Consider the following 22,352-nt stretch of genomic DNA (forward strand, 5'->3'; position numbering starts at 1 on the left):
TGCAATAAAGGTAAGTGAGCAAAACTGCAGATTTTGGGAAATGAGAACTCGTTTTACCCAGAAATGGATTACAAAGCTGCCTCAGTGAAAGTGCTGATTCTAGCACCCTCATCTTCCTTAAATACTGGGAGGGGGGGGATGTTTACAGCGGGATTTCCATGGTTATGTCCCAAGTTATGTGCAACTCTGAGCACCCGACACAGGACCACCTGCACCAGCACTGCTGAAAGGCATGGCTAATTGTTTCCGAAGCTTCGTTAGCACCTGACCCGTGTTTGCATCCATGAATTATTCACCTATTTAGTCTTCCTTTGGTGGCTGCAGCTGGGTGAACCAGCTGTGCTCTCTCTGATAATCCAGAGAAAAGTTGCTCAGTGGAGGTTTCTAAAAGATTTGCTGGAGCTTCGGGGCAGGATTTGGGAAGGTAATAAGAGAGTGGTTTTTCTCCTTTCTTTCTTTTCTCATCCCTTCACCTTTTTTCAGGGAGAAAATCCTGAATCCAGCCTGACCTGCTCCTCCATCAGTGACTTCCACCTGCATGTTTCTTTCAGGAGAGGTTGATTTTTTCTGGTGGGATCTGAAACCTCAAAGCATACCCCCAAAGACATTTCAGCTAGACACAGGAACATAGGTGAGGTGCCTCACAAGCAGGAAAAGTTAAGTATGAAACCAACACTCCCAGCATTTCACCCCCAAAGCCGCCCCGTTGGGTTCAGTCAAGCTCCTTCCCATACCTCTTGTTTCCTGCCTGTAGAGGACTTTGGAGTTCATGAGACTTTATCTTACCTATTTTATGAAAATCAGGGAGCAGTTCATGTGCATGAGGACAATTTGCCTCAGCTCACAGAAGATGAGAGCTCTGATGGTTGGAGAAGACCTTCCTGCTACCTGGTCTCTGCTGCATGGGTGTGCCAAAGACAAGGGGAATCAGAGGCGCAGCCTACGTTTTGATGGTTTTCATGCCCTTTCCTGTGGTTCCAGCTGTCCCCTGGCTCTGCTTCCCACCATCAGCTGTTGCCTCTCAGGGCTGAGATGATTTCATTCTCAGAAAATAAAATTCCTTGAGGACAAACCTACAACTTGCAGATCCCAACCCCTCAAGAGGAGCTCATTTCCTTTTTCCCAACGGCATAAAATAAGTTCCTAGAGCACCTACTGGCAACGGACTGGTCATACTCATAGGGTCCGGTTATGAAGTGGGGGAGAGACATGAGGAACCCAGCCAAGGAGACGAGGATGGCACCGCAGCCGATGAAACGAGGTCTGTGCACTCGGCTCCCGAAGTAACTTACAAAGACGATCAACAACGTATTCCCAACCTGCAGCAGGACACATAGACCAAGAGGTCTCACAAGGGAACGACAGGAGCATGGGAAAAACATTGGCCAGGTAGACTAGGAGAATCAAGCTGGTTTTCACCTCATTGAAGGAGGCAAGCAGCCCTGACGTCTGGCTGGAGAGGCCATATCGTCTCTCGATGGTTGAGATGGAGCTCTTCAGATAGCCGGAGACCAGGAGCTGGGAGAGCTGCAGGAGCCCATGGCAGAGAACGAAGAACTGCCAACACAAAAAGAGAGCATCCAGCACGATTACTGCGAGCTGCAACATAACAAACAGCATCTCCTACACAAAGGCACCATTACTGAACATGAACCTTTGACCACGAGCCTTCGAAACATTACCCCCGCTCCTGCCATCAGTGGTCTTCCGAATTAGGTCAAGGCCACTAAATAGTCCTCTGCCAAAAATGACAATAGGGTTAGTATTTGTAAGAAAAGCGTAGTTCCTTCAGCTGGAAGTGGCTTTGGACAAAGAGATCATTTCACTTGGCTTGTGGTGAGTTTGTGCTGGCCTTGACCCCGAGATCCAGCAGCAGAAGTGGGAGGTTGCACAACCATCCGGCTCCCATCCAGCCTGAGGCAGGCAGCCATCGCCAGTGTTTGCAGGAGCTCTTCTGGGACAGGAACGCGCCCTTCCAAACACAGCAACAAACAGCTTCTTTAGAGAAAGTCAGGAGAAGGTCAAGGAGAATAACTCAGACTTTCTGTTTTCCTTTCCTTCTTGCGAAGCCCTGGCTGTTAAAGGACACGTCTCCTTGGGAAAATGTGATGGTTCTTCTCCACTTCCAGAAGGAAACTTTGTCAAAGACTATCATCTCCCAGAAAACCATCTGACCTTATCTCCTCCAGAGTTTGGGACACACTGGTGCTCGGCTGCCCAGCTGAACACGTGGCTTCCAACCCAAACCCTTCTGTGATTCTGTGGGTACCACCACCAAAAGTGACGCATTGGAATCATGCAAAGCAGGATGAAATCCAGGACCTTTCTCCTTCCAGGCTCATGTCACCACTGAGGGGTGTAACATGTTTGGACCAGGAAAATGTCACCCCGCCAAAGGAAAGCTTTCCCAGAGTCAGCTTTGCTAAAACTCCTACATTCCTGCAAGACACACGGGCTATGTCCAGGCGCTTTTTCCTGAACACATGAGTTCAGATGGAAATGTTGAAGCAGACAGACTCGTTTTTTCCAGGCATCCATAACACACAGCGCAACGGGTATCTAAATCCAGGACCTTCATGGCATGTTGATTTACAGCAACTCAACAGCCACCCCCTGCTGCCCCACATCCTCTTCAGCACAGGAGGTCAAAATGGGTTGGGAATCTGGTGTTTTACGATCCCCTATGTGGGCAGACTAAAGCACAGAAAAGAGAAATGGCCTTGCAAAGGACTTGCAGTGGCTTGGTGTCAGCACTGGGCAAGGACTCCAGTTCTTCTGGCTCCAGGGGCTGCTTGCTGTCAGCCAGCAGATCACAGCACGGCTGGTGATCTGCCAGGAAAAGAAGGAACAGCCTCGTGGACTTTAGATCTGCTGGAGAGATATATGACCCCGTTTGTCTTCGGCTGCACAGACGATGCTGCGTTTTGTCCTGCAGCAAAAACGGCTTGTTTACATTTCTGTATCTGATCAAGACACTTGGCTCTCTAACTTGCATGGTCCAGAGGATGCTCTTCATGCCTGGAAGGAGAGACCATTACTGACACCAGCATGACCCTCATAACAGAGGGAGATATTTCCCTGAGGACTAACTGCTGCAGAGCATAAGCTCAGCTCTGCTCGAGAGGCACAGGACATAAATGCCTACAGCATCTCCAAGGTGCCAGAGGTCGTATGGACATGCAAACCAGCATGCACTTCTCCTGGGAGATGCCAGCAGGGCTGACCCTGCAGACAAAGCCTGCTTTCCTCTAAACCCTTCCCTGCCAGCAGAACCTGCTTCTTGGTACTCCCCACAAAAGGAGGGAGGAGCAGCCGACAGCAGTGCTGTTAGGAATGAGGGCAAGACACCCAAATTGAATTACATCTGCTTATCAGCTCCCAGGAAACAAACCTCCCAACCAGAGCATCCCTTTCCACCCTCCCAAAGTACAGGCTGTATCTAACAAGCCTAATGTGAGCTCGAAAGAGGGGTGTGATGCCAAGAACCACGTTTCAAGTTTTCTCCATCCGAATTCGTGGCTGCAAGCCTAATTTGGTTGAGTCTCAAAGGTTGAGTCTATACTTGTAAATGACACAGGCTGGGGGCCATCGTCTGATGCCAAGGCCAGTGGGAACATAATAACCTGCACCCATCCTACCAAATTCACTGAGCCTTCAAAATAGGGTGGTTTCACCCAAATTCTCTCCGGGAATGGTCCTCAGTTTCCCTGTTTTTTGGGAAAGTAGTAGCTGGCCCAGGGCCAAGTCATGGAGCAGTTGATAATTTAGAGGTGCAATGAGATGAGCTGCAATGCTGAGGTCTGCTCAGGGGTCTCAATGTACAAAAAGCCCCCCTCCATTCCTGGAGGAGTTGATCCAGGGACCAGCCGTGCTGCCCTGGCCTGTGCCGGGGTGAAGGTGCAGGGCAGGCTCGGTCCTGCCTTCAGGACATGCCCAGGAACGCAGCCACCCCATGATACTCATTGTAAGACGGTTTTGATTTTCTCCCCGCAAGTTGCTGCTTGCAGCTCTGGTCATCCAGACCAAAACCTTACACTGGAAGAAGGATCTCGATCCTTCTGCAGCCCACAGAGCAACCACCATCTGTGTCTCCTTCAGTCTGCTCAGGTTTGGGGGATGTCACCCCGTGTCACAGCCTGGAGGGCAGGACTTCCAGGGGACAAAGATGCAGGACTTGGAGTGAAGAGAGCTCCTTCAATGAAATCTGTGATGCACTTTATAGGCTTCTCTTTCCTTTTTCTGCAAGAAAAGCAAACTTTCTCAGCTCCAGGGAGATCTTATAGCAGTCTTTCAGTACCTAAAAGGCCCTACAAGAAAGCTGGAGAGGGACTTTTTACAAGGGTGTGTAGTGACAGGACACGGGGCAATGGATTTAAACTGAAAGAGGGGAGATTTCTACGAAATTTAAGGGAGAAATTCTTCCCTCTGAGGGTGGTGAGGCACTGGCACAGGTTGCCAGAGAAGCTGTGGCTGCCCCATCCCTGGCAGTGTTCAAGGCCAGGTTGGATGAGGCTTTGAGCAACCTGGTGTAGTGGAGGGTGTCCCTGCCCATGGCAGGGGTTTGGAACTGGATGGTCTTGGAGGTCCCTTCCAACCCAAACTGTCCTGTAATTCTATGAAAATCAATACTGCAGGTCCTGGGGAACACAGAGAAGAGCTAAAGCGGGGTCAACACAAGGGTATGAGGACATTGTTGGTGGCAGGAGGAGATTGCAGTAGTTTAAAGAAACTGGAGGCAGAGAACAGGGGGTCTGGGTAACACTGGGAGCTGGTGGGGCGGTTACAGGCAGCTCAGCAAGAACCCTCAGGTACGGAGCATGTCCCACTGAGGGAGCAGAGATGGTGAAAGAGCTGCGAAGGCATCCGACCGCAGCGCAAACAGCAGGATCAAACACGGGGAAGGAAATCCCCACGGGGTGCCTGGCAGAGCTTCCCGAGATAGAGCTATGGATAGCAGTTTTTAATTAAACATTTCAATCTCTTTTCTTCAGCGTACGCCTTTTTTAAAATGACTGCTAAACCAAACACACCAGAGGGGCCAGCACCTGACATTCTGCACCGTGTGTCTCAAAAGAGCAAAGACCAAGAGATTTATAAGAACCTGGATACCCAGACGGGAACTGCACCAGTTGTGGCACAAAAGTTTTTAGACACGAATCAGAGCCATACCCTGGAGCAAGCAGGGGAACACCTAGAAAGTCAAAATCAAGATGGAAATGGTTGAGAAGGAAGAAATAAACTGGAATGTGAAGACCATTGCCTTCATTTTCTTCAGCTTCTGCAGCAACTGTAAGTCAACTAGTTCTGGGAAGACACCGTGGAAAAACTCAGCTTTTTTGCAGGATCTTCCGGACTTTCTGTGTTTCCCATTGCTCCATGATGCTGAGTTACTTTCCTAAGGTAGCAAAGTGGGAGGTCTTGCAATTAAAGCTCTGCAAAGGCAAGTCTCCTTCGTGCTCCTTGGGGAGTCGTTGTGGGCAACCACCCTAACCATGGGGCAATTTTAGGCTGAGTAATAGTTTAATGAGTGAGAAAGAGAGAGCTCATAATTGCTCACACGGGATTTCCAGTTTGCCCCATTGCAGCTGTAATGATGATGGTGGGTGGTCAAGCCCCACCAGTGTGTCTACACGGGGCTCCTCTGGGACTTGCCATGATATCTGGTGCAGGCTGACCACGTGCAGACCCAGATGCTGCCCTGCATCTCTCTTGGCTAGGTCTGGGAGAGACCCCATGCCACGGGACTGGCAGATCCTCTGCATCATCTTTCTGTGCTATCTAGTTTTTTTCCCAAAGACTTGAGGCTGGGGTCCCTCCACGCCAGGACCTAGGACCGATGGGATCAGCCAGCCTGGGTCTGATGGGCTACCCAGCAGTAGAAGATCAGAAGGTGACCTGGGTCTGCAGACACCAGCCTTTTCCCAAGATCTAGGTCCTGACAGCGGGACGTACCCACGGAAAGACAGGAGCGGCCCCAGAGCTGGATGCTCCAGAAGCAACCCCAAGCCCAGTTGTCTGGCATCTCTTTCCCACCATGGGCCAAGCCACGCTGACATCGTTTCCCCTCTACATCAGTAGAATTAAAACAACTCGGAGAATCCAACGAGCGCTTGAGTAGGCTGAGGAGGAAGGAAGGGAGAGGTTTTTTTAATGGCTTTTTTTTTTTTATATATAAACATCTGTGAAGCGTTATTGTAAGAGCCTGCTCAGGCTCTGTGTGGGATAACACCAAACATTACGCTAGACCAGGACAGAGGGTGCTTGGTACTGACACACCCCTGCCAAAAACCACCCCCTTGCAGTGCCAGGGTGCAGAGCAACCTTCCTCCTCCGGAGCAGTGCCACCACCGCCTCCTACCACCAGTAAGGCATGGCCTAAGACATCTTCCCAGCGCTCCAGAGGGAAAGGCAGCATCCCTGCCAGGTCTCCGGTGAGGATCCTTCACCCACCAGCAATGACACCCCAACCAATATCTAACCCCTCCACAACCAGCGTTGGGATGAGTGCATCTTGCTCTACCACATGTTGACGAGGAGCTTCTTTGCAATTGGGCAATATCTCAGATGAACTCGATGGTTTTCTGCTTTTCTCTGTATTTTTTAAATATATTTTTGCAGGCTTTCCTCTGCTGAGCCTTGCATCACATCGGTGAGGTATTGCTGCTCCCACACCGCAACCTAAGAGAACAGAGAAATGTACTCAATCCTAAAAAAAAACCAATAAATTGCAGAACTGGGATTAACACCAATATCTCCTCTCTCAGTGGTCTGGGGAAAAAAAAAAAACCAAAACTGCTTACAAAGCTTCTCTTGTGTTCCTAGTGCTGTTTGTGCAGTTTGGCAACAAACCCTGCGTGTAAGGGCTCTGAAAGCCGCACACACGCTCTTGCCCGGCTGTCACAGGGAAGTCCCTATCATGCTGTTCTCCGTGTGTTTGGGAGAGTTTTGTCACTATTTTAAGAAAGGGTTTTGTGCCTTAGCACGTGATAAAATCCCGTGCACCGGGCTGTGCTTACAGAGAGGAGAAGAAGGGCCTGGGAGGGATCAGCTTGTTGCAGTTTAATCAAAACCGGTTGCGTGTAATTGGGCACAAGTCCCTGCTGCTGTGCAGAACCACTTGTGATGAAGACGTGGGGCAGCGACAGCTCTAGTGTGTTCTTGAATCATAGAATCATAGAATCATGGAATGGTTTGGGTTGGAAGGGACCTCAAAGATCATCTAGTTCCAACCCCCCTGCCATGGGCAGGGACACCTTCCACTACACCAGGTTGCCCAAAGCCTCATCCAACCTGGCCTTCAACACCTCCAGGGATGGCACATCCACAACTTCTCTGGTCAAACTAAACTAAACACAGAGCAGAAAACATCAGGGGCTGAAGGCCCCACTGAAGGTGAACGTCCTCAGCCATCTCCTCGATAGCTTAAGGAAGTGTGTACGTGTACGCCGTGCCTTGAGGAGGGGTGTTGGATCCACATCGGTGTCTGCCAGTGAACCTGGAAGCCAACTCCAGGCCATGACGGGCTTTGTGCGTGTCCTCAAGGTGCAGAATGGCAACAGGCAAGGTCTGGCAGGGATGGGAAACACATGGCCATGGGACCACAGCATCCCTCTGGGATCGCTCATCTTCCCATGCGTGTCCCTACCAGGAGGGATTTCACCAACCTCATCAACAACACGATGCCTGAAAACATGGGCACTCGAACGACCCAGCAGTGGCTGCGTTAGCAGCCTCAGTCTCCAGATGTCCAACTGGCCTTTCAGATCTTCCAGATCCCAGTTTTATTGGACAAAACCTCTTTATATTGACTGCAATGGACCACACTATGGACTATGCTTAACTGCCCAGCAAGTCATCGCTCTTGGTCTCCTTCCTCTTCACCTGCACATGAACTGTTGCCACAACACACACATAGTCTTCCGAAAAAGCTTCTCCTTCTGTAGCCATCTCCATGAGAGGATCTCAAACTATTTCTCCACGTCTTTGCCTAAGCAGCTCTTCATGAGAACTGCTCTTCCCAAACTCATGTGTCCGGCATGGGGTGCTTAACACCATTGGATATTGGACCCAAGATATTGGACCCAAGATATTGGACTTTCATGGAAGCAGCAGCAGATCTGATTTAATATGCTCTGATGGACCGTAGGAATTCATACCAGGTATCTCTAAAGGCTCAGGGACCATCGGCCCCCGGGAGCGCTCCTCAGAAATACAGCTTTGAGTGTGCCTCTCAGTTGCATTTTGACACGTGGCAATGAGTTTTCGAGGCACACTCCCTCTCTCCGAAAATATATATATATATATATAAAAGTTTGCAGTGCTGTGATTTTTGGTTCTTCAGCCACTTCAAAAGCATAAACCACATTGAGCAATGGTTTTGTGTTTCTGCAAGAACCATTCAAACCTGGGCTCGAAGTTATGTTTTCTGAGGAAGTCATTTAGAAACAGGACAGGATGACCTCACTTCTGGAAAGAAAAAAAAAGAGATCTGGGGAAAACATCCTGTGCTAAGTCTAATTGTGTGCTTGGTGACATGCATGGCCAGGCCAGCTCTGCCTTAGGGGTGAAAACAAGTCCCTCAGCAGTTTAATGTGAAACACAGAACTGGAAGAGACTATTTGGTCTCCTTGGCCGTGGGCTTGCAGCCGGGATAACGCCTGGTGAGGGCTTCGTCGAGGTTGGTCCCAGCCTGCTGCAATTGCAATCATCCCAGCAGCCTCCTGCAATGCTGCTCTGACCTGGAGAGATCGGTCAGGGTCTCTCTGATGGTCTTTCCAAGCAGAAACCAAGCAGTAGGGTGTCCATCAGAAGAAGAACTGGTTCTCCACCAAAATCCCTAACTTCTACCCTTCAGAAAGCAACAGATAGCAGACATGGGCTAGAGCTAGATAGATAGAGCTGCCCGTTGCCCCTGCCCACGTCTGACCTGCAATACTCCCCTCCAAGAGTTTCCTCTACATCTACCTTCACAGATGCCTTCGCTCAGCAAAACAGATGTTGATTCTGCTCGCAGAGCTGAGCTGACTTTGCATCTCAGCGGCTTTCATCTTTGAAGTTCCGAAACCCTTTAAAATATCTCCGCAAGGAAAAAATCAATGGGATTTGATTTTTAAATATAATCTTGCTGGCAAATAAAAAATAAAACAGCTGAGTGGACTGAAAAGAGGATCGAGGGAGAAACTTCAGGACCATACGGCACTGAGCTCTCCCCCCTCCTGTGCCTCCAGCCTCTGCAGCTCTGGTAACCCTCTGCCTCAGTGGCTTCTTCTGAGCTCATTCCTCCCTGCCACAGGGATGAGAGTGATTAAATTCACTGACATTTAAAAAAAAAAAACAACCCAAAAACCCAAAATCTTCCCACAAAAGTGACAGAGAAATCTTAAGCCTTTAACACTGGCTGTCATCTTTTTCTCTACGGTCTGGTGAGACTCTCTAACGAGTCAAGTAATTGGCTTCCATCTACACTGAACGCAGTAATAAATTGACAATGGTATCATTACTAATAAAATGCAATTGTTCAGCCAAAAGACGAACGAACCAGACGCTGCAGGACAGAAGGAGCCACCACCAGGTGCAGCTTGTGGTTCTGCAAAGAGCTCCTCAAATGTTTGGCTGGAGGACCTGAGGTTGCTCTGAGTCCAGCTGGACACTTCCAGCACTGCGTTAAGACTTTGAAAAAGCAAAGTTCATATGACTGGCTCTGGCTTAGGTTAAAATTGAATGAAAAGACAACAGAGAGAATGAGGGACCTGGTCTTCCAGCTTACAGGGTCACTACTGACTCTCCAGAGTAAATGGAACCATCATTTTCCCACACACGTTTGCGGTGGACATGCTAAGAAGAGCTCCTGTTAAATCATGTATGTGCACACTGCACGTCTACAAAGAAAATCCCAGCACCTGTGGCTGGACAGTGACAGAAAAAGCATTTTCCTTCTTCTTCCCCATTTATTCAACCAGAAATTTTTGATCTGCTCCCATGTCACACCTCCTTCAGCTTCTCCACACCTCGGTGTCTCAGGCTCCCACTCCACAGTAGTCTATTCCCATAGCAAAACACTCCGTACCTGTCATCTCCGTTTATTTAAACGAAAGCATCTTGAAACTTTATGTTCATAAGCCAAACGACGTGCTCCGTTGAACAGAGCAGTTGTCATCCAGCTAGACCAACAGCTGGCTGGGTTTTAGCTTCCTGCTTCCATGCGACGTGTGAGAAAAGAGCACAAACTTCCAAAATGTCCTTTTTGTAGAAAAGAAGATGGAAATATGAACTTGTTTCTTATACAAAACTGAGCATCCACTTTTTCCAACATCACCATGGTCAAACTGATTATTCTTTCCACTCTGCAGATGCTTGTCTTATCTAAATGTTGGCACTTTTTTTTTTCTTTTGAGTGTTGCTACGCTTCTCCGATAGCACCTTGCAGCAGACCACCAGTTGCACGAGTGGTGTGATCATCAACGTTACGCTGGATTTTTTAAAAATGCCATTAGCGCTCTACAAAGAGAAAAGGATTCCCCACCACCCTCCATAGCCAAGGATCATGGATCCTCCTCTGCAAACAACTGAGCATGCAAATAACGAGCTGAGAAGCCCCCTGGCATTGACACGGCCATGGGAGGAGGCAAGAGGCCATGCACATCTGCAGGCAAGCTTGAGATCGATGTGCTAATCCCACACGGGCAGCACTGGCTTCATCACCAGAAGATCTGAGCTTCTGCTGCATCCAGCCTCATCCCTCTTCCCAGCTTTGAGCAGGAAAGGGACCTTGACCCATGGCTCAGTGGTTTGGGTGCTCCAGGACAGAGGAAATATGGCTTCATGCCTATGTTGGCAACTCATGCCAGCCCTCTGCCTTCCCTGGGTAGCCCTCTGACAATCAAACTGCTGTGGAGAAATGACCACCACCTCCTGCCATCCCCTCCACAAACTGGCTTTTGGGGCTTCTCCAAAAGGATTAACGAAGTCCACTCATCCGGCTACCTGCGCTGGATCTGGCAGAGCTCTTGGGTGGAGGTGTGAAGGAACCATCTTCCTGCATGACCTCAGACACCCAACAGCAAAACGAGGAGGAGCCAGGTCAACTTACAACAGGGTCAGGCAGCGTTGCAAGGCAGGTGGCCTGAATCATGGCTTAGGACATGAGGTTTTCAGTGAATAAAATCAAGCAAGGGAAGGGTTTCAGCCAACGAGATGCCATTCCTGGCCTAAATGGGTCTAATACCCAAAGCTTTGCAGGCTACTGTGTGCTAAGCTCCAAGAGCGAGCATCAATTCCCCCTTTCTTCCACCTCCACCACCCTCATTACATGCATTTATCATGGATATCATGAAAAAAAACATTTCCATGAAGACTGGGGCTCATAGCTGCTGTAAGATCTAGGATTTGTTTCTCTTGTTGGGCTCTGGGAGTTTCACGGGCAGAAGGTAAATACTGCAGAAGCTGGAAGTTCAACTTGCATTGTGACATCGCCGCCCCACCGCTTGCTTTTGGACGGAGACGGCCGCGCATCCAACGGCACTTTTGACGTAGGGAGCACCCGGAGCATTTTCCAAACACATTTGGTAAACAGAAAACTTATGAACGCCTTCTGCTGAAAGCCAAACTCCTCTTCACCAGGCCGGTGATCAAGGGGGGGTTCTAGGAAACAGGAGGTATTTACCTTAATACTGAGAAACGGGCTCCTGCAGAGGGTTTTCCGGGACCGATCCGGGTAGCTGCCTCTTTGTAGCGGTACTTGTCATGCTGTCAGGTCTCCTCTACCCACCTGCCAAAACAAATCATCCAGCACAACGCTGAGTTGCTCTGCCCAAAGTCGCCTCGCTCAGCACAGCAGAATCCTCTCGTGCTTTGCAAACACCCACGCAGCAGCCCCACGGTCGTCGCCAGCGACTATCCATTATTCCCGGTTCTCATTTTTCTCTCGGCATTTTGCTTCTGCAAAGCAGCAAAGCAGCACGCAGAACACTAACACGTTAATCACCGGGGCACCTGAGAGGTTAAAAATTATCAATCGTTTCACTAGAAAGCAACAAAAGCAGCTCTGGGCCGGGATCTTGGTGTTCCCAGGTCCCACCCGTGCCACAGCATAACCCGGGCCAGTGTTGTTCAACACCAACAAGGACGATGTTGTTTAAACATTGTCTGGGTGAGTACTGTTTGACATCCTTATCAATGACCTGGGTGGCAGGGCAGAGCGCTCTCTCAACCAGTTGGCAGGAGATACCAGACTGGGAGGAGCAACTGACACAGCTGATGGTTGTGCTGCCATCCAGGGGGACCTCAACGGGCTCAAGAAATGGGCATCCACAGGGACCTCAATGGGCTGGAGAAATGGGCATCCAGAGGGACCTCAGCAGGCTGGAGAACCTCATGAAGTTCAACCAGGAGAGGTTCAAAGCCCTGCCCCTGAGAAGGAACACCCCCAGGCACCAGCACAGGCTGGGGACCAACTGGCTCAGCAGAAAAAGACCTGGGGTTGAACGCGAGCCAGCAACACTCCCTCACGGCAAGGAAGCCAGCTGGGCTGCATTAGGAGGAGTGCTGACATGATCTCCAGAGGTCACTTCAAACCTCAGCCATTCTATGATCCTGTAATAATCATTTCAAGGAAGGAAGGATGGCAATCTTCAGTGTCCCAAGCTATGGGACTCTGATTGTTCTGATTGACCCCTTCATATCCTTGAACTACACAGGACATCTTGACTTCTTTTTGTCTGATATCAACCACACACCCAGATTGACCATCTCAATTAGTAAACAGATCTCCAGACCTCCTCTAATCCCCCCCTGAACTCCAGCAATAAAGAGCATCCTAGGGTCTTCATATGGTGCCTGGGGCAGGCTCTGGTCTCTACCATGCTGATGTGAATCTCCTTGAGCTTTATTCTCCCTCCTACGGTAGCACAGCTCCATAAATCCCAGAGTAGCACTTCTCATTTGGTTAGATACTGCTGAGACCACGATCCAGCCTCTGCGTTACATATTCATAGAATCATGGAATGGTTTGGGTTGAGAAGGGACCTTCAAGATCATCTTGTTCCAACCCCCCTGCCATGGGCAGGGACACCTTCCACTAGACCAGGTTGCTCAAAGCCCCATCCAACCTGGCCTTGAACACTGCAAGGGATGGGGCAGCCACAACCTCATATTGCACCATATCAAGCTGTCTTAGCTTTTAGGTGTGTTTGCAACAGGCATTACACAGTGACACTGTAGTTGAAGGTCAATGCTACGGAGTGAGAAAAATACCCACAGCGTTGAAGAGAGAGGAAAGGTTGAGAGGAAAACCCCAGCTGGGCATGAGCTCAACTCAACGGTGCTGGAGCGGTCTTGGGTCAAGTGTAAAGGATCTGTCCGGACATGAAGCTCCCACCAAGTCATGACCAATCTCACCGCCAGCTGCAGCTGAGGTCAAATTTACTGCTAAACATCCTCATGGGATGTAACTGGTTTCAGCTCCGCATCACACAGGGCTGATGGTTGCACCAGGGCAAGGCATGCAGAAGTGTGTGCATGAGACCAAGAAGCTTTGGAGATGCTGGTTGGCCAAACTGCCTTCCCAAGAGCAGGCTACAGGCAACTGTTGCTCTGCCTAAATGAGGGTGGGTTTTGGGGACTCCCCTCTGGGATCAGAGGCAGGGGACACAGACAGCTCCTGGTGCAGGAGGGGGGTTCCGCAAGCCCTTCTCCATCCCTCCATACACTGGGTCTCTGATGCATTAAAGCCCTCCTTTCCTGCTTCTCATTTTCACCCGCGGTGTTTATGCATTTTCCCTGGAAGAATCCTTCCATGTTTGCTTTCTGGGCTCCCACCCACCACCTAAATTCAGCCACATAAAGAAATGTAAATCTGTGGGAAGCCACCACCCCCCTCTGACCTCCTTCCCTTCTCACCGGCTACATCTGGGGAGCGAGCGATGTGCAGGAGGACGATGCCTTTGTTGGGTTTTTCAGACCCGGACTTCCTGCTCAGGAAGCCGCATTGTTTCAGGAGGCACGTTAAACCCATTAGGCTTTAGCTTGTTGTTCAGGACACTCTAATAGATGTTTCCACCCCAGCAGCACCCGCGAGCTCCACAGCAAATGGGGCGAAAGGCTTTGAGTGATTATTTCTATTTCCCCCCGTGATGAGAGGCGAAGGAGCAAGGACCACAGCCTCAAACAAATTAACAAATTCACAGGGTGATGTAAATTCTAGCAGGAGGAGACTCTCTTAACTTATACAACCCTTAAGTGCAGGGCACAGGAGAGGTAAATTCGAGAGGGGGGACCTGCCCGCGGCTGAGTTACCAGCTCCGCGGCGTTTTGCACAAAAAGCAATCGCTGCCCTCAGCCCCCTTTCACGAGACGAGATATTGCTGCAACAAAAATACAGGATGGGATCAATAAAGTAAATTCGATCGTAAATTAAAGCATCCATGAAAAGCTCCCCTGAACCTCTGGAGGGTTAAGCAGTGCCCTGCCTGTCTCCGGACCACGGCATCCAATATTGCCTGTCTCTGGGAGCAGCGCTGTGATGAATTATTTACAGCTGCCCACTTTGCTGCTGGAGCCTCTTGAAAGCCCAGGGGCTACGCAGGGGAAAGAAAAAGGGTGCCAGGGTAGCAAAAGAGGAAACCAAAAGGAGTCCGAGCTGGGATTTGCAGGGATGGGCATGTTCATGGAGCTGGTAACCACTGTAGGCTTAATGCCCTTGTTAACTATATTAATGTCTTTGCTGTCCCTCCTCACCAAAGATTCACTCCAGCAGACCTGAAAACCACAAATCCTGTGGTCTCTAGGAGTATTTTGGTCCCCATGCCCATCCTTTCCAGACCCTACTTTAAATGTCTGCATCCTTTAACCCTTCAGGGTGTCCAGGAAGCTGCTACATCTGAAATCAGTTCAACCTCTTCCCTAACCAGCTTTCATAGTCTTCTTGGTAGAAGAAAGAGGTAGAAAAGTTTCACTGATCCTGCCCAAGCAGGGTGTAAAAGCCCCTCACCCTTGGCCATGCACCATAACCACCCCAAATTTCCCCCACTGCCGCAGAGGAACTTGGTTCCTCTATCTCCAGGGGACTCCCTCACGTGAAGAAGAACTTGCATCACCTGCCAGCAGCTGGTGGCCAAGGACACACAGCCAAATCCGACTCCATCCCACCACGCACACCTTCATCTCACCTTCAGCAAGGTTTCCAACTTCCATCTCAGTATTACCTGCGAGTGATCCACGACGCTTCTTTAAGAAGAAAACGAAAGAGAAAAGTACTTTGATCCAGCACGAAGGACAAGGAGCAGACCAAATAAAAAGGCAGATAAGGCTTAACTGAGGAAAAAAAAAAAAAAATTGCATGAAGATAGCAGGGTGCTAAAGTCAGCCTGGTTCTTGTTTCCTTCAACTGGGTCAAATCCATTTTGCTCAGCCCACTTCTCCCATAAGGCATCGTATCTGCTCTGGGGATGGCACTTGCTTGGTGAGAGCTACATTTTTTCTAGTGGACAGACATCTCCAGACAGAGAGAAAGATTATTTTCAATTAATGCAATTTCTCCTGGGTAAGGTCAAGAGTTCTCCCTGAATTCATTCCTCTGCAGGAAGGAGGCAGAACTGGCGTTGCAGGATTAGTGCTGCAGGCAGGGTACGGAAGGAGGTAGAAAGGAGGGATCATAGATCATGGAATGATTTGGGTTGGAAGGGATCTTCAAGATCATCCAGTTCCAAACCCCCCTGCCATGGGCAGGGACACCTTCTACTAGACCAGGTTGCTCAAAGCCCCATCCAACCTGGCCTTGACATGAGATGACACAGCAAATACCAAAAGATAAACCTGCATCAGAGCTTGGAGAGAGGAAAGCAAAAAGACCAAAACCCAACAGGATCAGTGTGGGAGGGACATGCCGGACTCAGATCTGCAGCCTTCAGCTCCCTGATGGCCCAAGCCCCCTCCAGCATCCCAGGCGGAGGATGCACGGTGGGAACTGATATCCCTGCCTTGCTCCAAGCACCCCTGCACATTCACCTGTGCAGCACACAGGGGCCACGCCAGTGCAACGGGAAAAGGTGAGAAATAGTCAATCCCAGAGTGCCACCCCGGATTTCAGATCTCCTGACCCAAACCCGCTCCCAGACCAGCCCTGCAGGACCAGGACCAACAGCACCCGGCTACCAACCTCAACTCCAGAGCAAGCCGCTTCCCCTCATTATGCCTCAGTTTCCCCAAGAACAAGCCAGGGAACGGACACCAGTTGAGCCTATAAAGCATTTTGACTGCTGTGACAGCGGGGACTGATGGAGCACCGCAGATGGCATTGCCCATCTGCGCCGGGGAGGAAAGGGTGCTGCAAAGAGCCTTGTTTACTCCTCCCTGCAACTTCTGCAGGCTGCACCCAGCTGAGCCCAGGAAGGAACTTTGCCTCCAACAACAAAGCACAAGCTGAGATGCTGCTACAAGAGCTCTTGGACTTCCTAACGACTTCCACCGCATCCCAGCGTCTGCTCCGTGCCAAACCTCCTCCAGCTCCAAACGGCATCAGGAGGGCGTCGGACCGCGGTTACCCCCGGAACCGTGATGCGGGTTTAAGCCCAGCAGCAAAACGTTGTGTTTGGTTTGCCAGGGTGCTGTGCCAGGGGCAGCTCCGGTGCCTCCCGCCGCTGCGGGGGGTGAGTAAGCTCCTTCCCAGAAAAGCGTTTTGCAAGGCCTTTCTCCGCAAGCAGCGGCGCGGGGGGAACTAAGCCGGGGCTGCGAGAGCAGCCCAGTGCAGCCGCCAGCACCATGCGCAAGCACGAGCCCGACCAGTGACCATCCCACCGGTCTTAGAGCAATTAGCTACCAGAGAGCAATTAGGCTGTGTCGGCACAACATACCATGATGATTATGCAACACGCTTAATGAATGTCAGAGGCTGTCATGTGCCAGCCTGGAGAAGAGAAGGCTCTGGGGAGACCTTCCAGCACCTTCCAGTACCTAAAGGGGCTGCAAAAAAGCTGGAGAGGGGCTTTGGACAAGGGTGTGGAGTGACAGGACACGGGGCAATGGCTTTGAACTGAAAGAGGGGAGATTATATTAGATATAAGAAGATTATCTTATATTAGATATAAGAAAGAAATTTTGGAACAGGTTGCCCAGAGAAGCTGTGGCTGCCCCATCCCTGGAAGTGTTCCAGGCCAGGCTGGATGAGGCTTTGAGCAACCTGGTGTAGTGGAGGGTGTCCCTGCCCATGGCAGGGGGGTTGGAACTGGATGATCTTTGAGGTCCCTTCCAACCCAAACCGTTCTGTGATTCTATGCATGGGGCAAACTCATCCCCTTTGGTCAGCAAGAGACCATCAGCTAACCAAGCAGATTTCCAGTGCTTGTGTTGTCCTGATTAGTGTCTCACCAGGAACAGAGGACTGAAGTCAAGCGGTGGCATCTACTCCAACTTTGCAGAAATGTCCCATCACCGCTGCCGATAGACTGACATGCAGAAATGGTGTCTCTGGGGGAACTGGAGGGGTCTTGGGAAGGAGAGGGGATGTTGCTGGGCTGCCCTCGGGTCTGAAAGCAGCTTGGAGCAACCTCTGCCCTCACTTCTGTGGGCAAGGATTTGCCTGTGGCCACTGCCCAGTTCTTCCACCACCCCAACCCTGTAGATAGCATTCACAGAATCACAGAATGGTTTGGGTTGGAAGGGACCTCAAAGATCATCCAGTTCTTAAAGATGAGAAACACAACGGCAGGACAAGGAGTGATGATGGCAAAGGCACGTTTCTCCCTAAACAACTCCCAGTGGAGGTGCCTCAGCAGCGGAGGTCTCCTCCTCCTGGGATGGTCTTCACCACGGATGTCAAGCAGAGACAACACAGCCAGTGTCTGCTCCCCATCACACCTTCACATCTCGCGAGCTCACAGCGCAGCCCAGTGCTGCAGTTCTGCTCCAAGAAACCCCTCTGAGCATCTTCATCCTCCTTTCCCCTCCTCGACCATGAGGAGCAAAGCCCCACGGCGAAGCAGCTGCTCCAGCCGGCCATGACTTTTCTGCGCTGCTCTGTCATCTACAGCTGTCCCCACCAGCTCCAACACAGCCACATTCATTTACACACACCATCAGAGGGGAGAGGTGTTATCTCAGGCCAGCGAGGTATTTGTGACACCAAACCCTGCTCCGTTGGAGCTCTTGATGGTGCATTTCAGCTTTTCTCCCCCTAAACCACAGGAGCGTGAAATTTGTTTGGTAGGGAGACAACAGCCGCCGCGAGGCTGCTGTCGGGTGGGATTCAGGGTGATGGGCAGAGGTGCCAGGATCCGTGACCGCACGCGGTGTCGCTGACCCTGGCACAAAGCCCTTTAAAGCCAGCGCTGCACCCTGATGAAGCAGAAAATTGATCCTTATGCGCCTGCAAGTAAACTCTCGAGCAAAATCACTTCTCCCATAAAGCTCAGAGGGACTTTCCGTGCTCAACAGCAGTGTTTAGGAGTCTAGTTTTGGTGCATGGGGGGCCAGGTTTCCCCGAGGGTGACCTCTGGGAGACAATATAGTACAGGGGCTTGGTGGAGCAGTTTATGCAGCAGGACTCCAACCAGCAACCAGGCACCCATGGGATCAACTCCTATACTTCAGGGAAGGTGATGCATGGATGGTCATTCCGAGAGCGAAGGTGCCTGATGCTGCAGATCCATCAGCTGGTATTGTTCCTTCAACTACGGGTGAAGGATTTGTCCTCAGAGCCTTGTTTTCTCCACACTTCTGTCCCAGGTCACAGCATCCCTCGGGAAGGCAGAGTCTGGCACAACAAGTCCTGAGTGTTATGGGCACAGGGAGCTGAGCTTGGACATGCCAGCAGGTCAGTCCCACACCAACTGATGCCATCAGGCTACCATTCTGCAAGTCCTAGAGCGCAGATTTAGATTAGATCTAAATGAAATTCTTCACCATGAGGGTGGTGAGGCACTGGCACAGGTTGCCCAGAGAAGCTGTGGCTGCCCCATCCCTGGCAGTGTTCCAGGCCAGGTTGGATGGGGCTTTGGGCAACCTGGTGTAGTGGAGGGTGTCCCTGCCCATGGCAGGGGGGTTGGAACTGGATGATCTTGAAGGTCCCTTCCAATCCAAACCATTCTGTGATTCTATGATAAAATATTGCCATTAATTACAGCCTTGCTCGTCTGACATCACCACTCCCAGGAGACAGCGACCTGCAAAGCAGGGTGCTACAATCTGGGGAATAACACCCATATGTGCAGAGCTTAGCCAGATAATCTCATGAACCTTTGCAGCACAGATTAAGATGCTCCACTTGTCTCCAGGCTGTCTTTTCTTTGACATCAGGCCAGCAGAAGTATCCCCAAAACCTCCCATCTTCTCTGGGACTTGCAGAACGGTCCTGGCTGTGATAACAGGGGACCAGGCTCGGTGACACCAGAGTCCCATCCTATTCCCGAGGACATAAATCCATCACAACGCCTTTATTAATAGCAGCGTGGCTCCTGTTAGCTGAGCAGGGAAAAACACGCACTGGGCTCAGCAGAGCTTGAGTAAATACCGGCGAATGTAATACAGCAAATTAAATCCCAGCAGGGGAGACAAAATGCCAGCAAATATCCCGTAATCTGTCTTCCTTCTGCTGAATTTCCACATAATTTACATTCACCGGCGGTAACACTGGAAATAGTGTCAATGTGTGTATTTATGAGCTCGCCTGCGCCGAACGGGAAGCTGGTTTGCAAAATGTGGGTGCAAAGAGGCTTTATGAGAGAAGGAAACACATCATTTTGTTTCAACACATGCGTATACTCATCATTCCCTCCCTGGAAAAAGGCTGAGAAATAAAAGGGATGCGTAGATGTCCCCAAAAGCTGTTTCCATCTGGCACCAACCGGCAAAAAGAAAGTGAAAATGAGATCAGCCCAGCCCGGTGACTCTTTGCAGTGAGAAATGTGTCAGGGATGACACATCACAGAAAGCCCACAAGAAGTTAAACAAGAGGAAACCCGTTACTGAGAAGTTAAAAGATTAGAAGAAAGAGAAAAATTGATGTTGAAACCCATGAAACACAACCATGGGAGATGAGGAAGAGGCACCAGCCCTGATCCTGTGTGGGGCAGGACCAGCTGCTCTCCAGAGGTCCCTGCCAGCCCTGATCCCCTCTGACTTGGGAAGGGTGAAGCCCTCCTCCCCATTTTTGCCATGAGGTCTCACAGACCTCCCTGCCCTCCTCAACAGGCTTTGCCAGATGATGGAGCCCTTCTCGGAGGGGTCCTCACCTGCTCCAGCACTGCAAGATGTGGCGAAGAGGTTGGAGCTCACCTGGTGGTACTGAAATGGAGATGGGAGCTCTCACACCACCCCCGGTGAAGATCAGGCAATGTAAAAGGGTCATGTAGAGGAGCTGGAGCTGGGGATGCTGTCACGTAGCTGTGGGGTTCACCTGACCCTACATCTGCACTGGGGACATCTGCCCCTGAGCCACCACGTTTGCAGCCAACAGAGAGAGATCATCACTTCCATGGCCCAACCCAACCCAACGTGGCCACCAGAAGAAGAAAAACATTTGATCGCATCCTCAAGGTGTATTTGCTGATGGCAAAGCCTGGAGACAGGGTACAAAGTCCAGCAGCCTGATGTAGGGTGAGATCAGCCATGATCACGCTCATTCCCTGGGGGAAAAGGTAGGATGAAAGGGAGAGGGTGTCCCCACTGCAAAAAAAAATGGGTTGCTTTTGGGTGGTCATTTCTGATAGATCAGGCAGCTTTCCTGCAGATCCGCAGATCAAGGCCAGCAGAGCCATCAGCATGGCATGGGGACTGTCCCCGTGTGCTGGATGGGATGACCTTCATGGTGGCAGTTGCCATCATCACGTATCCCTGGTGTCTCTGTTTAGCCCATATCCAGGGCTGAACAACAACCAGCTGTTCTATGACCCAGTGACCCCTCCCCACTCAAAGAAGGGAATTGGGAAAAGGAAGGAAGACCCCTTCTAGCAGCCCTCCAGTACCTAATGGGGCTACAGGAAAGCTGGAGAAGGACTTTGGACAAGGGCATGGAGTGACAGGACACGGGGCAATGGCTTTAAACTGAAAGAGGGGAGATTTTGATGGGATCTAAGGAAGAAATTCTTCCCTCTGAGGGTGCTGAGGCACTGGCACAGGTTGCCCAGAGAAGCTGTGGCTGCCCCATCCCTGGCAGTGTTCCAGGTCAGGTTGGATGAGGCTTTGGGCAACCTGGTGTAGTGGAAGGTGTCCCTGCCCATGGCAGGGGGGTCGGAACTGGATGATCTCGAAGGTACTTTCCAACTCAAACCATTGTATGATTCTGTGATTCTGCTTCTAAAGAGCGTAAGACTCTTTAGACAGTGCCATTTGCAAGGAGCAGCTGGAGGAAACATCTGAAAGTGACAAAAAGCCAGAGGGGCTCCAGTGCCTGATGGACACAGACACGCTCCGATGAGAAAAACTCACTTTTCGAAGGGGAAGCTATTGCAAAATGAAAAGCAGGAGATGCTGCAAAAGCCTCGTGCCTTGTACGCGTGGCCTGAGCGAAAGCCCCAGTGGCTCCCTGGAGCAATCCAGATGTTGTTTGCTATATATTATCTATAACTTCTAAAAAAAAAAAAAACAAAAAAAACAAACGCACACCAGGATTTTCCATCTGCATACATGGTCTGCCGATGACGGTGGACCTGATCCCCCACACTGATGCTGAGTGCATGAGGAGCACCTACACATCCATTCCCTTGTTCCCACCTGTTTATTTCCAAGGGACATTCAAGGGCAGCTCTTCTCTCCCTCCAGACTAATCCATAGATCAGCAACCCAAGCATCCCTAAATTCTGGGGGATGACCAGTAAGATTTTGTTCACCGGGAGCTGGGAACGCTGCCGGCCACCAGCGTTCAAGAGGGATTGATCAGAGGGCAGGTGCAGAGAAATTCTGCTACGACCAACAGGGAACTGAGAGTAGAGCTTAGGAGAAGTGAAAAACTTCCTTAGCCAGCAAAAGAGAGGCGGAGAGGAGCTGGTTACCCCGGAGGAAATGCTGAGGGTAGAAGAGAGTTGGGGACACTACGGGGTGATGCTGGGACGAGGAGCAAGCACTGGAGCAAGCCCCAGCCCAGCACAGTCGTTGGGAGCTGGCATGGGAAAGGGCAGAAACGCTGGGATTTCAGGCAGCAGCAGAGAGTATCAATTCATGGCACAACTGAAAGTCGTTCTTCCATTATTTAATATTAATGGACTGCAGAAAGTCTTCTTTATTACGTCACTTTTCTTTTTGCTGCCAGGTTTTTTCACAACTTTTGGAAGAATGGTGGATGCTCCATCCCTGGAGACATTCAAGGCCAGGTTGGACGAGGCCCTGAGCAACCTGATCTAGTTGGAGATATCCCTGTTCCTTGC

General features: G+C 50.5%; 1 protein-coding gene across 1 annotated transcript in view; it reads right to left on the reverse strand.

Moving 5' to 3' along the window:
• The window catches only part of SLCO2B1 (solute carrier organic anion transporter family member 2B1), an 82,662-nt gene that overhangs the window by 38,100 nt on the left and 22,210 nt on the right, over positions 1-22,352 (reverse strand). The window contains exons 2-3 of the mRNA XM_086616437.1: positions 1,420-1,557; positions 1,157-1,319 (exon numbers count right to left, since the gene is read on the reverse strand). Of these exons, the coding sequence (XP_086472563.1) occupies positions 1,157-1,319; positions 1,420-1,557 (301 nt within the window). The remainder of the gene's footprint in view (positions 1-1,156; positions 1,320-1,419; positions 1,558-22,352) is intronic.

The sequence above is a fragment of the Tauraco erythrolophus genome, chromosome 1 (assembly GCF_009769465.1).
Source record: "Tauraco erythrolophus isolate bTauEry1 chromosome 1, bTauEry1.pri, whole genome shotgun sequence".
NCBI classification, from domain to species: Eukaryota; Metazoa; Chordata; class Aves; order Musophagiformes; family Musophagidae; genus Tauraco; species Tauraco erythrolophus.